The 17,236-nt window shown below is 45.4% G+C and overlaps 1 protein-coding gene across 1 annotated transcript in view; it reads right to left on the minus strand.

The window, feature by feature from the left end:
• The window catches only part of LOC126212868 (zinc finger protein 664-like), a 250,682-nt gene that overhangs the window by 25,288 nt on the left and 208,158 nt on the right, over positions 1–17,236 (minus strand). Inside the window, exon 8 of the mRNA XM_049940360.1 lies at positions 257–371. Coding sequence (XP_049796317.1) covers positions 323–371 — 49 coding nt within the window. The 3' untranslated portion in view covers positions 257–322. The remainder of the gene's footprint in view (positions 1–256; positions 372–17,236) is intronic.

Consider the following 17,236-nt stretch of genomic DNA (forward strand, 5'->3'; position numbering starts at 1 on the left):
GACTGAGTGTTGTGTGATGTCCTTAGGTTAGTTAGATTTAAGTAGTTCTAAGTTCTAGGGGACTGATGACCATAGATGTTAAGTCCCATAGTGCTCAGAGCCATTTGAACCATTCGAATAAAATATCTCATTTAGTTAACATGATAGACTGAATAAGAAAACAATATGTTTAACACAGACTTTAGTCAATAAATTATGGAGATAAACTCTAATCCTAATAAATGTAGCCATTCGGAAGTAGATTAAGACAACTTACCTCTTTGAAGAGCCTTGATGACTACTTGTGACTACTTTCATCCATAACTGCTAGTAATTCTCACACTCATCCACTCATTTCCCCCACTAACGTTAGTCTCCACTTGTCCAGCAACCTGAAAGCATAAACAAAGATACCACACTGCACAGCTGCTGGAGGGGGTACCATGTTATATTAACCCCTATGGCAACAGGTTTTCAATTTAATAATAATTTCAATTTAGGAATAGTCCCCCATTCGGGTCTCCAGGAGGGGACTGCCAAGGGGGAGGTGACCATGAGAAAAAGATTGAATAGCTAACAACAGGATAACGTTCTATGAGTCCAGGCATGGAATGTCAGAAGCTTGAATGTGGTAGGGAAGCTAGAAAATCTGAAAAGGGTAATGCAAAGACTCAATCTAGATATAGTAGGGGTCAGTGAAGTGAAACGGAAAGAAGACAAGGAGTTCTGGTCAGATGAGTATAGGGTAATATCAACAGCAGCAGAAAATAGTATAATGGGAAGGTAGGGCAGAGAGTGTTATTGTCAACAGTTCAGTGACAGGATTATTCTTATCAGAATCGACAGTAAACAAACACAGACAGCGATAGTTCAGATATACACGCCAATCTCGAAAGCTGAAGATGAAGAGATAGAGAAAGTATATGAGGATATTCAGAGGGTAATACAACACGCAAAGGAGATGAGGGTTGGAATGCAGTTGTAGGGGAAGGAGTAGAAGGAAAAGTTACAGGAGAATACGGACTTGGGTAAGAAATGAGAGAGGAGAAAGACTAATTGAGTTCTGCAATAGATTTCAGATTGGTTGGTTAGTTGGTTTAAAAGGGGGAAAGGGACCAAAATGCGAGGTCATCGATCCCTTGTTCCGAGCAGAATAATTACCCAAGGGAAAGAAGAAAACAAAGAAGGTGTAAGGCACAATAACAGGAGTAAGGAAGAACCAGAAGAACGACAGAAGCACAACAAACACTACAATGGACAAAACAGGACAAGAAAACCACAGATAGATGAAAGAAACAGGGAGAAGAAACTAAAAACAAGAAAGCAGATTACCATGGTTGGCTGACCATGAGAATAAAAAAGGAGAATGTAGCTACTCTGTAGTACATTAAAACCTCCACCCTAAAAGCCCTAGGTTGGACGACATAGAGGGACAAATGACATGCACTAAAACTCAGATCAAATGATGAAACACACCCTCACAAATAAAACGTAAAACTAAAGCTGCTGTTGAGTCATTGTCGCCCAACACCGAAGGTAGGGGGCTGGAAAAGTTAAGAGCCCGCCGCAGAGCGGCTAATAGTGGGCAGTCCAGCAAGAAATGAACGATTGTCATTTGGGAGCCACAGTAACAGTGAGGTGGGTCCTTGCGACAGGGAAGGTAACCATTTGTGGGCCACATATGGCCAATGCTGAGCCGACAAAGGACAACTAATTCCCTGTGAAAAGCCTGCAGGGAAGACTTCCACACATTCACAGTCTCCTTAATGAAATGCATTTTGTTGGGCATACTGTTATGGCACTCCACCTCCCAAAGCCTAAAACCCTAGCGGCGTAAGACAGAATGCAGGTCACTTTCAGAGATGCCTTTCTCCAGTAGTGGTTTCCGTGTAGCCTGGTTGGCCAGCCTGTCGGCAAGTTCGTTGCCTGGGATTTCGACATGTCCTGGGGTCCACACGAACACCACCGAAGCACTGGTCCATTCAAGGGCAGAGATGGAACCCAGGATGTTCCCTACCAAAGGATGGCGAGGGTAGCACTGGTCGATAGCTTGTAAACTGCTCAGCGAGTCAGAACAGAGACGAATCGTCTCACCAGAACAGGAAGGGATGTACTGAAGTGCACAAGATATGACCACAAGCTCTGCAGCGAATACACTGCAGCCAGCGGGCGAGGAATGCTGTTAAATATGGCTTCTGTGGACATAGGCGAAGCCAACATTAACATCAGCCATTGAGCCATCGGCATAAACAACTTCAGAGACTTGGAACACGTCAAGAATCGAGAGGAAGTGACAGTGAAGATGGAGGGGTTAATAGAGTCCTTAGGGCCACGTAAAAGGTCCTGATGCAGCTTCGACCAAGGAGCACACCATGGAGGTGTACGTGAATGGACCACATGTAGAGGTGGTAAAGGGAAGGACTCCAGTTCCGAGAGAAGGGGTCGCATGCAAACCACAATTGTCAGCCCTGACCTGGGCCACCAATGCAGGAGATGAACTGCCACAGGTGGGAAAAGGAGATGGTAATTCGGATGCTCAGGAGAACTACAAATGTGTGCAACATAGCTGGTGAGCAGTTGAGCACGTCGTATCTGCAATAGAGGGACTTGGGCCTCCTCCAGGACACTGGTCACCAGACTTGTTCTAAAAGCTCCCATCACTAGGCGAACGCCACAGTGGTGCACTGGGTCAAGTAAACACAACGCTGAGGGCGCCACCTAACTGTAAACCAGACTCCCATAGTCAAGGTAGGTTTGAACAAGGACTCTGTAGAGCTGCAGCAGCGTAGGGCGATCTGCTCCCCAGTTGGTGTTGCTCAGGCAGGGGAGAGCATTGAGGTGCTGTCAGTGCTCCCTCTTAAGCTGACGAAGGTGAGGTAGCCAAGTCAATTGGGCGTCGAAAATGCGTCCTTAGAATCGACACGTCTCCACTACACTGTCTGGATCATCACTAAGATAAAGTTCAGGTTCCAGATGAACAGTGAAACATTGACAGAAATGCATTACACATGACTTCGTGGCTGAAAATTGGAAGCTGTGGGCTAGAGCCCATGACTGCGCCTTGTTAATGGCTCCCTGTAGGCGCCGCTCAGCAACACCAGTACTGGCGGAGCAGTACAAAATGCAGATATCACCCGCATACAGAGAAGGGGAGACTGACGGCCCTACAGCTGCTGCTAGGCCGTTAATGGCCACTAAAAATATACACTCAATACAGAGCCCTGTGGAATGCCATTCTCCTGAATACTGGGGGAACTTTGGGAGGCAGCAACTTGGACCTGGAAAGTACAGAGCGACAGGAAGTTTCGGATAAAAATTGAGAGGGGGCCCATGAGACTCCACTCATACAATGTGGCATGGATATGATGCCGCCAGGTCGTGTCGTATGATTTACGTAAGTCAAAAAAGATGACAACCAAGTTTTGTCGTCTGGAAAAGGCTGTTTAGATGGCAGACTCGAGGGACTCAAGATTATCAGTGGTAGAGCGACCCTGGCGTAAGCCACCCTGAGATGGAGCCAGTAGACCACGAGACTCCAGGACCCAACCCAACTGCCGACACACCATGCACTTCAGCAGCTTACAGAGAATGTTGGTGAGGCTGTTGCGCCGATAGCTATCCACATGAAGCGGCTTTTTACCAGATTTTAGCACCGGAATGATAGTGCTCTCCCACTATTGCGATGGAAAGACGCCATCGCACCAGATCCAGTTGAAGATGACGAGCAGATATCGCTTGCAGTCATATGAGAGATGTTTAATCATATGACTGTGGATCTGATCTGGCCCAACATCCATGTGGGGCAATGTGCAAGGGCGCTGAGGAACTCCCACTCTGTAAATGGGGCGTTATAGGGTTCACTGTGGTGTGTAGTGAACGAGAGGACTTTCCCGTCCATCCACCGTTTGAGGGTGCGAAAGGCTGTGGGGTAGTTCTCCAACTCGGAGGCTCTAGCATAGTTCTCAGCAAAGTGCTCGGTAATCGCGTTTGCGTCGGTAGCGAGCACGCCACTGATGTTAACGCCAGGGACACCTGTTGGGGGTCTGGTACCCAAAAAGACGTCTGATCTTCGTCCGGACTTGGGAATGTGATGTATGGCACGCAATGGTCGACACGTACCTCTCCCAACACTCCTGTTTCCGTCGTTTTATAAGCAGGCAATCGTGGGCACAGAGCCGCTTAAAGGCTGTTAGGTGCTCTACGGAAGGGTGCCGCTTATGTCGCTGTACAGCCCACCGACGCTCCTTAATTGTCTCAGTGACTTCCAGCGACCACCAAGAAACTGTCTTTCGCAGGGGGCACCCTAGAGAACGAGTTTTCAGCTGCAGAAATTATCGTTGTAGTGACCTGCTCAATCGCAACATCGATGGCAGCACGTGGGGTAGATTCAACGGTGACAGCAGAGGTGAAGGCTACCCAGTCTGCCTTGTTTAAAGCCCATTGGGATAGGCGTCCATGGGCATGACGCTGGGGGAGTGACAGGAAGATGGGGAAGTGGTCACTACTACACAGGTCGACATGTGCTCTCCAGTGGATAGATGGGAGAAGTCTTGGGCTGCAAATTCATAAATCAATGGCCGAGTAACTACCTTGAGCCACACTGAAATGTGTGTTGGCCCCAGGATTTAAGAGGCAGAGGTCGAGTTGGCACAGTAAATTTTCGACATCACTGCCATGGGCAGTAAGCAAACCCACAAGCGGTTATGGGTGTTAAAATCTCCCAAATGTAGGAAAGGTTTATGGAACTGATCAATCAGTGCAGCCAATACATTCATGGGTACCGCACCTTCTGGAGGGAGATATATGTTAGGATAGTTATTTCCTGCCACGTCCATATCCTGACAGCCCCAGCTTCAAGAGTTTGAAGGGGCACAGGTTTACTACATACTGAGTTCAGGTCATAAATACAAACTCCACCTGACACTCTGTTATATTCGCTACAGTTCTTGTAATATACCCTATAGCTGTGAAGGGCAGGGGTCCACAATGCCGGAAACCAGGTTTCCTGGAGGGCAATGCAGAAAGCAGGTGTAAAGCTTAACCGCTGCCGTAGCTCAGCGAGGTAGTGGAAGAAACCGCCGCAATTCCATTGTAGGATGACGTAATCATGGGACTGGGAAGGCATGAAACAATGAGGCAGTCTACGCCTCAAAGTCAGTTGCTGCCACTGGCTTATTTCCTAAACAGGCTATATCCATTGTGTCTGAGGGTCTGGTGGGATTTAGGTCCTTCTTCACCTCATCCTCAGATGCAGAGCTTTTAGGCAATGGTGGCGTCGGTACCACCACAATTCCCTTGGTCTTGGGGCTCTTCTGTCTGGATTTCTCTTGCTGATCCTTGGGTTTCTCTGGCTGGGAGGGCTTCACTGATTCAGTCTGTGGGACTGAGGATGATCATGAAGCCCTACAACCAGCTGCTTTTAGACACTTCAGCCACTGCTGGGTGCTATCTTTCCCCTATCAGAAACCAGGGAAGGGAGTGAACCAAGGTACCCCTTCATAGCGAGAGGAGCCGAAGAAGACTTATGCATCTCTGGCTGAGAAGTGGAGACTGGTGTCCACGATTGTTGGGGGGACAATACTACTGAGGTAGGTGCTACGGGAGCAACATGGAGGGAAGTGCCCCTCACCATCAAGGGAACAGGTGTAGTCTTCCGCCTCTGAGAGCCAACTGGAACTCATGGAATTGATGGGCTACAACTGTTCTCATAGCGCGGCAGCGTAAGAGGGGGTCATAGCCACAGGATGTCGGCACTCAAATTTCCACTTGGCCTCAGTTTAGGTCAGTTGGTCCAGGGTTTTGTATTCCATGATTTTTCTTTCTCACTGTAAAATCCTGCACTCTGTTGAACAAGGGGAATGACGCTGTCCACAGCTGACATAGATGGGAGGTGGGGCACATGGAGTATTGGGATGGGATGGAAGTCCACAATCTCGACATGTGATCTTGGAAGTACAGTGGGAAGACATATGGCCAAACTTCCAGCACTTAAAGCAGCACATTGTGGGAGGGATATATGGTTTGACATCACAGCAGTAGACCATCACCTTGACCTTCTCAGGCAATGTGTCACCCTCAAAGGCCAAGATGAAGGCACCAGTGGCAACATGATTATCCCTTGGACCCCGATGGACGCGCTGTACGAAATGAACTCCTTGTCACTCTTAAGTTGGCGTGCAGCTCGTTGTCAGACTGCAAAATAAGGTCCCTGTGGAATATAATATCCTGGACCATATTTAAGCTCTTATGAGGCGTGATGGTAATGGAAACATTCCCCAGCTTGTCACAAGTGAGTAATGCCCGTGACTGGGCAGAGGATGCCGTTTTTATCAATACTGACCCTGCCTGCATTTTGGACAAACCCTCCACCTCCCCAAACTTATCCTCTAAATGCTCTACAAAAACTGAGGCTTCATTGAGACAAGGGAATCCCTATCAGTTCCCACACATATGAGGTACTGGGGCAAATAAGGTTTTCTACCATCCTTAGCCTGGTGTTTCTCCCACGGTGTGGCCAGAGAGGGGTACGATTTGGGATCATACTCCCTTTAATTGTACTGAGACTTGGAATGCTTAGAGACTGCTGGTGTTTGATCACCACCAAGTAATGCCGTAGTATGCTCCATCACATGTCATCTGCCCTGATGTCACCCACTCTGACCAGGGGACCTCCCCACAGGCGCCAACCAGCAGCAGGGAAGGCCATCTGGCAAGATGGCCACTGCCAGGAGCCCCGATACCCAAGGGTGATGGGCATCTACTCCTTGGCATACATGGGGAGTTAACAGTGTAGGCATCATCAGATCGACCCCTGTGTAGTCAGGGGACTACAACAACAGGGTACATGGCGGTCCCACAACAACAGATTGGCTATTGTGCTGGATATGAGGTGCAAAGAATTCCATGGTCATCGTCGGCGCCGAAAATGACATTGCATAGTGGGTGGAGGAAAACACACCCCGGAAGGTGTCCTCGCCCTAGAGATGGGGTATGAGCAGGACTGAAATGCCACAGCGAGAAAGCGGGCTGAAGATCTCATTGCACGATGGACACGATGCACCATATAAGGCGCCCTTCTGCAATTGGCTCACTCTTCGGGAAAATTTAGAAAGATGGAGGTCAAACCCTACAGGGGATCATCACATAAAGGTGTGAGACTTCTTTTAGTCATCTCTTACAACAAGCAGGTATACCTTGGGCCTATTCTAACCTCCAGTCCCACTGCAGGGGGGGGGGGGGTGGTACATTTCAGCTAGTAATAGCGAATACTCTGTTTAAGACTCACAAGAGGAATAGGTCTACCTGGAACAGGCCAGATGATATGGGAAGATTTCAGTTAGATTACATCATGGTCTGACAGTTATTACGAAATCAGATTCTGGATTGTAAAGTGTACCGAGGAGGAGAAGGCTGTAGATACAGCAATGAAGAATAGTCCAGTAAGCAGCACAGTTGAAGAGGAATGGACATGTCTAAAATGACAACCACAGAACCTGGAAAGAGAAACATAGGTACAAAGAAGGTAACTGCAAAGAAACCATGAGTAACAGAACAAATATTTCAGTTGATCGATGAAAGAAAAATGGTTCAGATGGCTCTAAGCACTATGGGACTTAACATCTGAGGTCGTCAGTTCCCTAGACATAGAACTACTTAAACCTAACTAACCTAAGGACATCACACACATCCATACCCGAAGCAGGATTCGAATCTGCGACCGTAGCAGCAGTGCGGTTCCGGAATGAAGCGCCTAGAACCGATCTGGCACCACAGCCGGCTGATGAAAGAAAGAAGTACGAAAATATTCAGGGAAAGTCAGGAATACAGTGGCTTAGGAATGAAATAAATAGGTAGTGTAGGGAAGCTAAGACGAAATGGCTGCATGAAAAATGTGAAGCAATCGGAAAAGAAAAGGCTGTCGGAAGGACTGACTCAGCATATAGAAAAGTCAAAACAATCTTCAGTGAAATTAAAAAGTTACCTAGCGCCATGTCAGAAAGACGAGAGAGGTCAGCAATCAAACTTTCTTCTTTCACAGTTGGTGAAGTCGTCGGTACAATCTGCAAATCTCCTCCCATAGCAGTGTAGTAAAAATTGTTAAGGCTTCCATGGCCACTTGTTGATAGCTGCATGTTGGCTCCTGTCTCGAGTTCTTCGTCTGAAGTTAGTTTGACTATTTTTCTGATGTTCTGCCAGCATGAATATCTGTCATTGTCAAAGCTTTACCCTCCATTGCTGGTGGTGGACTGGAGTCGAAAACGCGGCCACAGATTATATGTACATGGCACGCCGATGTCCAAGGGCTTTTCTGTGGTCATTTCAGGTGCAGCTCTTCTCTTGCTACATGCGACAGTCGTTTGTTGGAGCACGGGAATCCAGGATCCATTCACCTTGAGGCATTCTTCTTTCTTGTTTACACTGTTCTCATCTATAGCTTCTCTGAACAAGCAGATGTGATAGTTCTTCTCTACAGCCAGAACTTCCATGTTGGCAAATTTTACTACATGGCAGGCCTCACACAGTGCGTGATCTGCCATGACCGATTTCTCAACCTGCTCCAACCAGCAATGCGCTTTATGTTCTGTGATCCTGGTGCTGATTGATCATCCAATCATTCCAACATAAACTTTTTCGCATGTGATGCTGTGCAGCATATTCCCAACATTGCAAGTGGGTTGCTTTTCTCTTTTGCCGATCTGACACACTCTTTCATCTTCTTTGCTGGTTTATAAATATTCTTTACGGCGTGTTTGAGCAATACAGGTCGATTCTGTCCGTCACTCTGGGAATTTATGGCAGGAAGGCGGTACCCGATATTTCTTTCTACCATTTGTCACTTCGGCAATGTTTTACGCTGTTAAATTTCTCATATAACTGGTGGATTGCCCATCAGTTCTCGAACGGTTTCCACGTGTTGCATTGGCATCTGAGGTGCTGCGGCTCAAATATTCGTCTTACGTTATGAGCATATTAATCATACTTCTTTTCTAGCTCAGTTGGTAATTTTTTGCAGGTATTGGTCTGTGTGCGTCGGTTTTCAATACATCATCTGTCCCAGATTTCCACTATCCTTGATGATCAGTACATCTAGATAGCGTAACTGTTTGTCCTTTCCTACTTCCATGCTAAATTTTATGTTTGAATGGAGACTGTTCAAATGTATTACGAAGTCACCGAGCTGTCCGTCACCATGGCTCCAGGCAACGAAGGTATAATCGACGTATCTGTACCACACTTGAGGCTTACAAGACACCACGTCCAGTGCCTGTTCTTCGAAATGTTCCATGAGGCCGTTGGCCACCAATGGACTAAGAGGACTACACATGGTGACGCCTTCCCTCTGTTCACAGAAGTTGCCATCCCACACTAAATAGGTCAGGGCGAGACATGTATGAAAGAGCTTGGTGATGTCTTGTGGGTAAACGGAACCAATGTGCTCCAGAGGGTCCCTCTTACTTCAGTGTTGGTTAACCCCTTTATGGAACATTTGGAACGCAGGCACTGGACTTTGCACTCTGTAAACATAAGGTGTGGTACAGATACGTCGATGATACGTTCGCTGTGTGGAGCCGCAGTGAGGAACAACTTGGTGGGTGAATTCCTGGGACACCAGAACAACCTCCACGTCAACATAGAATTTAGCGTGGAAGTAGAAAAGGACAAACAGCTACACTTTCTAGATATGTTGGTCACAAGGGATGGTGAAAATCTGGAACACAGCTTGTATCGAAAACCGACACACACGGACCGACACCTGCACAAACTGTCAAATCATCACCTGAGCTAGATAGGAGGCATGACTAACACGCTCGTAAGGTGAGCAAGACGAATATGTGAGACACAGCACCGCAGACGCGAGATGCAACACCTGGAAAGTGGTCTGAGGAGCAATGGGTACTCCATCTGTTATAAAACGAGTGCAACAGAGGCAAACACTCGCCAAAGCGAGAAATTTTGGGAATGGACTTTCTGTCATACATTCCCAGAGTGATGGGCAGAATCGGCCTATAATGCGCAAACATGGCATAAAAACTATTTGTAAACCAAAAAAAAGAAAAAAAAGAATCAAAAAATGTCCCAGACGGGCAAAGGAGGAACTTATGTTGGAATGATTGGACGATCAATCAACACCAGGATCACGGAACATATGCGGCACTGCACGTTGGGGCAGGTGGAGAAATCGGCCGTGGCGAAGCACACGCTGTGTGAGGCCAGCGACATAGTAAAATTCGCCGAGACGGAAGTTCTGGCTGCAGAGAAGAGCTATCATATCAGCTTTTTTTAAAAGCTACAGAAATGCACTAACATGAGAATAGCTGCAACAAGAAAGAAGAATGCCTCAAGGTGAAAGGATCATGGATTCCCGAGTGCAGCGAACGACCGTTGCAGACAGCAAGGGGAGAACCGCAATGGAAATGATCACAGAAGAGCCCTTGGATGTTGGCGTGCCACGTACATATAATCTTGAACGAGATTTTTTTCACTCTGCAGTGGTGTGTGCGCTGATATGAAAGTTCCTGGTAGAGTAAAACTGTGTGCCGGACCGAGACTCGAACTCAGGACCTTTGCCTTTTGCAGGCAAGTGCTCTACCAACTGAGCTGCCCAAGCACGACTCACGCCCCGTCCTCACAGCTTTACTTTTTCCAGTACCTCGTCTCCTACCTTCCAAACTTTACAGAAGCTCTCCTGCGAACCTTGCAGAACTAGCACTCCTGAAAGAAAGGATATTGCGGAGATAGTTCTGCAAGGTTCGCAGGAGAGCTTCTGTAAAGTTTGGAAGGTAGGAGACGAGGTACTAGAAAAAGTAAAGCTGTGAGGACGGGGCGTGAGTCGTGCTTGGGTAGCTCAGTTGGTAGAGCACTTGCCCGCGAAAGGCAAAGGTCCCGAGTTCCAGTCTCGGTCCGGTACGCAGTTTTAATCTGTCAGGAAGTTTCATGTCAGAGCACACTCCGCTGCAGAGTGAAAATCTCATTCTAGCTTTACTTCTGCCAGTACCTCGCCTCCTACCTTCCAAACTTTACAGAAGCTCTCCTGCGAACCTTGCAGAACTAGCACTCCTGAAAGAAATGATATTGCGGAGACATGGCTTAGCCACAGCCTGGGGGATGTTTCCAGAATGAGATTTTCACTCTGCAGCGGAGTGTGCGCTGATATGAAACTTCCTGGCAGATTAAAACTGTGTGCCAGACTGAGACTCGAACTCGGCACCTTTGCCTTTCGCGGGCAAGTGCTCTACCAACTGAGCTACCCAAGCACGACTCACGCCCTTCCTCACAGCTTTACTTCTGCCAGTACCTCGCCTTCTATCTTCCAGACTTTACAGAAGCTCTCCTGCGAACCTTGCGGAACTAGTACTCCTGAAAGAAAGAATATTGCGGAGACATAGCTTAGTCACAGTCTGGGGGATGTTTCCAGAATGAGATTTTCACTCTGCAGCGGAGTGTGCGCTGATATGAAACTTCCTGGCATACTAAAACTGTGTGCCAGACCGAGACTGGAACTCGGGACTTTTGCCTTTCGCGGGCAAGTGCTCTACCAACTGAGCTACCCAAGCACGACTCACGCCCCGTCCTCACAGCTTTACTTCTGCCAGTACCTCGCCTCCTACCTTCCAAACTTGACAGACGCTGTCCTGCGAACCTTGCAGAACTAGCACTCCTGAAAGAAAGGATATTGCGGAGACATGGCTTAGCCACAGCCTGGGGGATGTTTCCAGCAATTAAGGGCGAAGCTTTGACAATGCCAGACACTCATACTGGCAAAATGTTAGAAAAGTCATCAAACAAACGTCGGCCGAAGAACCCAAGACGAAACCCAGCCATGGAAGCCAAAGAATTTTGTAAGTACAAGATTTGTCGCCACACAGTGACACAAGTTCGAACAGAACCGTTTCTGTTGATTTAAAGGATGAAGAGGAGATGAAAGCACACTTTCAGTTCAAGGAAATTCAGAAAGATATTAAACATCGCAATGGGAAGCGTTGGTGCATTGTTGGAGTGCATGCCACGAGACAGTGGTTCAATGAACAGTACTCGATTTTAAGAAACATTAATGAGCAAAGAAAACAGGCACAAAGGATAACAACAATTTCAGGAATTAACTGACATTCACTGCCGCAATCACGGTGAGCCAGTATCACCTTCAGTGAATGTGGACTCAGTGGTAACAGTAGGACTAAATTATCACGTTCATGCAGGAGGATGAAATACAAAATCATTTCATCTCAGTTGAAATATGTATACTGTTTCCGGACAGATGACATAGTCTCCATCACAAAATTAGGATTGAGCAGTTCTGCGAAGGGTTGCACAGATCCTGATGCGCAGATCGGAAAATTAACTTTACTTGCGCACAATTGCGCTAAGAAGCAGCCCGACTAAGTCATTGTTGTGCCGAAGTGTAGAACTCGTGAGGAACATAAACGGACATTTATGCACGAATTCTTGGAGAAGGAAAACAGGAACGTGTCAAATTAGACATTTTAATGATGGAACCTTACGGCGACTCACAATTTCTAAATCCGTTCAGTGAAATGGTTATTAGTAATCGATTTTTGGACAATCTTTTGAGGCCAAGGAACTGATAGGGATCTGCCAAACGAAACTGCCAATGCAGTTAGCACGTTGTGGTATGGACAATACAAACGCAGTCTTGTTGTTGCTTAGTGAACTTGGTTACGATTGGGAAACAAAGGTCGGGTAAGTAGTGCAGTTTGTGCAAATGCACTATGGTCCATCATAACATGGGGTACCGAAAGGGAACTGGCGTGGAAGGGACCTACTCCGCAAAAACAGTAACAAGTGGAACAGAAATTTTTAGTGCAATTCGTGGGCGCAATCATATCAAATAGACGATAGATGAAATCACAGACGACGTGATAATGAACGAGGAGAGGGTACAGAAATTGTTGAAGATTGAGGTCCAGATCCACGAAGGAATCTATAAATAAATGAAAAAGGAAGGAACACGAGGAAAGCTGATTAAGGACCGAGATTTCACCTCAAAAATGGACTTCAGCTGTCAGGAGTCATACTTGTCGATTTTGAAGAGTTAAAGAGGAAATTGTGAGAATGTTGTAACGTACCAGCTTAAATCTGCACGAAAAATCTATGAAAATTTTTCAGTTAAAGTGTCACTACCAATTTTTCAAATATTGTTAAATATGTCAATGTTGTCTAGTGATATTAAATTCCTTTCACAATCTGTTTAAAGTAGGTGGAGTAACTGATATTGTTTAAGGGAAGCAAAAGCATAATAACGAATGGTTTTTAAAATTATAATGGCTGTGATACTCATGGTTTATTTGAATATATACAATACTTTCGATAAAGCAAATAAGAAAGTTTGGAATCCACTCAGGGTTTTCAAGCCATAGTTCTACAGATGACCTTGGCGCCAAGCGGCGTGGAAAAGATGGAACGAAACCAAAAGACAGAAGTCACAGGCAAGGGAACCTGATGTGTGTATGGAGCTGTGTCACATACGGCCACGTCAAAATTTTGTGAGTGCTAAAATTGTACACGATCAAGTGAAAGTTGGTACGGAGGTGGTATTTTTGACATAAGGTCGTCCCCAGAAAATGCGGTTTTTGGAAAGCAAGAATATCCAACGTTAATGTAAGACCGAATTTTGAGCTGATGCAGCTTCTAGGAAAATGACTACCACAAAGAGTGTGGTAGTAATAAATTCATTCTATCTTACTGGAGACGTGAAGAGCCTAGCCAGTTATCAACCTGAAGTCTTCAGCTACAGCACCAGATAAACAAGGCGAGACTTTTTATTAAATCTAAGTAGTTAGAAGTGTAACGAATGCTACAGTCATAAATCTTATATCTTATTACTGAACAGTTTCAGTTAGTTAAAAGTGTTTATTAAAGTCATTATCCTAAAGTTACCAACTAAATCCTTAATTCCTTATCACTATCCATTTAAATAATTTTGAATAATCTAAGCAGTCAAAATATCGTATGAAATATTGTAAGAAGCATGACATTGAAAATCGTCATAACTGTTTTTAGCTGGAAAATACAGCTTTATATTTGTTGGTGTGCACATAACATTATCCGTTCGCATTGCGAATCCACTTAATGCTTCGAATTTTGAGATTACTTTCACTTGATCTTCTGTTACCCAATTTTCAAACTATGTAAGTGATTCTTGAGTTTCTCCCGGCGTATTTGATAATCAAAATATCCACGGGTGTACTGCCGGTCTACAGTGTCCAACGGGCACAATATTTCGGCGATCATACATGTCGCCATCATCAGGTGAACTGACGGACTGAGCTCTTGTGAACGTGCCGGCACGGAGAGCCGTACACTGGGTTCGGTCGCGGCGGCGGCCGATTTAAATACCCTCCTCCCGCGGCGCGCTCACTCCGCCGTCCGCGCCCCGCGCCACGGTCGCGCGGTGAAACAGATTGCGACGGCGTCTGAGATGTCGTCGGTGTTATGGCTCTGTCCGCCGTGGTCGTCACAACTATACATTTGCTCGATTTACTCTTGATTAACCCAATCACTGGTTCCCAAGCCTTGCTAAGATTATAGCCACAGTCACGGTTTATGAGGTCGTCATTGGTGCGAATTACGATGGCCTCTCTAACAACGCTGTCCCAGTATCTCGACGTCTGTACCAGAATCCTCGTGCGTTCATACTCCATAGCGTGATTTTCCGACAAACAATGTTCAGCGACCGCCGACATGCTCGGATACATCAGTCGAGTGTGCCTCTGGTGTTCACGGCATCGATCCTCGACGGTACGCATCGTCTGACCAATATACGACTTGCCACATTGACACGGAATCTGGTACACGCCGGCCTTCCTCAAACCGAGGTCATCTTTGGCGCTCCCCACCAGTGCACGAGTTTTATTCGGAGGACAAAACACAGTTCCGACCCGGTGTTCCTTCAAAATGCGGGCGATTTTCCCCGAGAGTGCGCCTGTATATGGGATAAACGCAGTGCCTACCTCCTCCCTCGTAGGTGTTAATTTTCAAGATGGTAGCCACTGAGCTATGTCTGAATCTCGCAGCTTGCATCCATCTAAATTCCAAAGAGAACATTTAAAATTTTCTTAACATAAATTCATTTCAGAAACAGTTAACCAACATCTAAGCTGGCTGCCATTAATCTTTGCAGAATTAGTGTATTTTTAGAGTGTTTGTCATGTGGTATGATTATACCAGTCTACGATACGTTCGCTACTGCGGTAGGAATAAAACTATAAGGTAGGCAGTGAAATGTTTATTCAGTGTGATATCCTTTATTGCGTGTCGAAATTTTTGCAGATTGAGTACTGTTACCTTCGTCGTGCTTCGGAGAGTGACCAAGATTAAAATAGTTGCCCAAAATTAACAATATTTTGTTGGGTTACACATGGTCGATTCTGCAACTGAATATTGTTAGAACCACCACAATAGCAACAAGTATATAGTGTAGATTAAATGCCAATGCTCTACTGAGCGAAAATAAGATCCTCGTCTTTTGGGAATAGAGAGAGAGAGAGAGAGAGAGAGAGAGAGAAGAGTGGCAAGTAAGACTATTTTTTGTGATGATACGCGAGGCAGCATTTGGGTTATGTGCTGCCTGGCTGTAAAACGATACAGCAGCTCGTTTTCTTGTAGCTCCGTAGGTGTCAAAGCATGTAATAACATTATTCTGTACCGTATTAAATATCAAAACAATAGCTAAAAATCGTTAGTTTCTTAACTAAAAGAAATACTTTCCCCACTACTGAAGCATTAGAAAGTTACATTGCATGCGATTCTTAGACTTCAATTAAAAATGAATTGTTCACATTGCAGTTGGTGGGTTCGGTTACAGGATGTCACTAAGTTCGACAACAGAATGGAGGATTTTGCATATCCAATATTTGATTAGAGATTAGGGAAGTAACTGTATCGTGCCATTGAGATACAGGAAGTCAAGTCTCGGTATTTCATAAGGACACATATGACATGTGCGACAAGAATAAGAAATGGCCTATGTTTAGAATGCAAGGGAGGAGATTGTGGGGTGCAATACAGGGAACATGTACAGAAGTAAAGAAGCAACCCAGAACCGACTTCATATGCCCGTCGCATGTCTTAATTATAATAAACCTGTCTCTAAACGTGTTTCATGGAACAGACTTTCTCAGGTTCTACAAGGTAGTCTTGTCCTTGAAACAGAGGTATGCACTAATGTAATCTGACAGGAAATAATTTAGATTAAATTTCGAGAATAATTAGAATGATTTGTGAAAGGAAAATTTTGAAATGCTAGGTATCATTTTAACTAATGAGGGAACACATTACTACAAAATGCAGGAATTCGGATAAAGGAAATAGGCGAAAATGAAATAGAGACAGAAGGCAGGGAGACTACTTATGCAGGCCGTTCGTCACCCCAAAGCAAAGGCACTAAATTAGTGGGAACACAGGATGAAAATTTAAGAGTGTAAGAAGAAGAGAGTGAACCACCTGTGTCAGCTGAAGTACAAAAAAAAGGGAAGCGACCACGGAAGTGGTCACAGAAAACAATGAATTAGTGGATGAAGGGTCCGATAAGAATTTTGACGAATGGGAAGACGTTTGTTTGGTCTAGCGAGTCAGGGGACGACGATATCAATTATAAGAACTTAGGTTGCAATACACTAGCTGCGCCTGGAAAAAACGTTTACATTGTTTCTCCTCACAAGAAAGGTATGGTGTGGGATTCCGACTTACGGAAGATAACAACACTCCAGTAGAGATGAGAATCAATGCGCAAACAGAGAACCTAAATTAAACAAAGAAAGGATCGTGTCATAGAACCAAGAGGTCTGGCGCTTCTGTTAGTGAAAACAGCGCAAAATACAATATAAGTGATAAGTAGCGATGACAAGGACGACCCATGGGGCACGTGGTTCAACATTGACGATGGGAATAGTCATTAGGTATTGGATGTACATAAAGGTTAAGTTAGGCTACGAGTAAGTAATTAAGTAGGGGAAGATATTTTGTGCACTGGAAGTGCGATAGGAGAATTTGTGAACATTGAAAAATAGGGATGTGGACTTGTGTTTATGTGCAGAAAGTGAATAGCTGCTTTGATGTGATGAGACAACATAAGAAGCCAGAAAGTATTTTGTGTACTGGGAGTGCAGTAAGAGAGATCACGAGATGTGGATCATTGGTATTTAGACAGGCAGATGTATCCAGAAAATAAATAACTATTTGATATGAGATGCCAGAAAATAACTGAAGAGCGCAATGTGATGGAAACAGTTTCTGAACA

The sequence above is a fragment of the Schistocerca nitens genome, chromosome 11 (assembly GCF_023898315.1).
Source record: "Schistocerca nitens isolate TAMUIC-IGC-003100 chromosome 11, iqSchNite1.1, whole genome shotgun sequence".
Lineage (NCBI taxonomy): Eukaryota > Metazoa > Arthropoda > Insecta > Orthoptera > Acrididae > Schistocerca > Schistocerca nitens.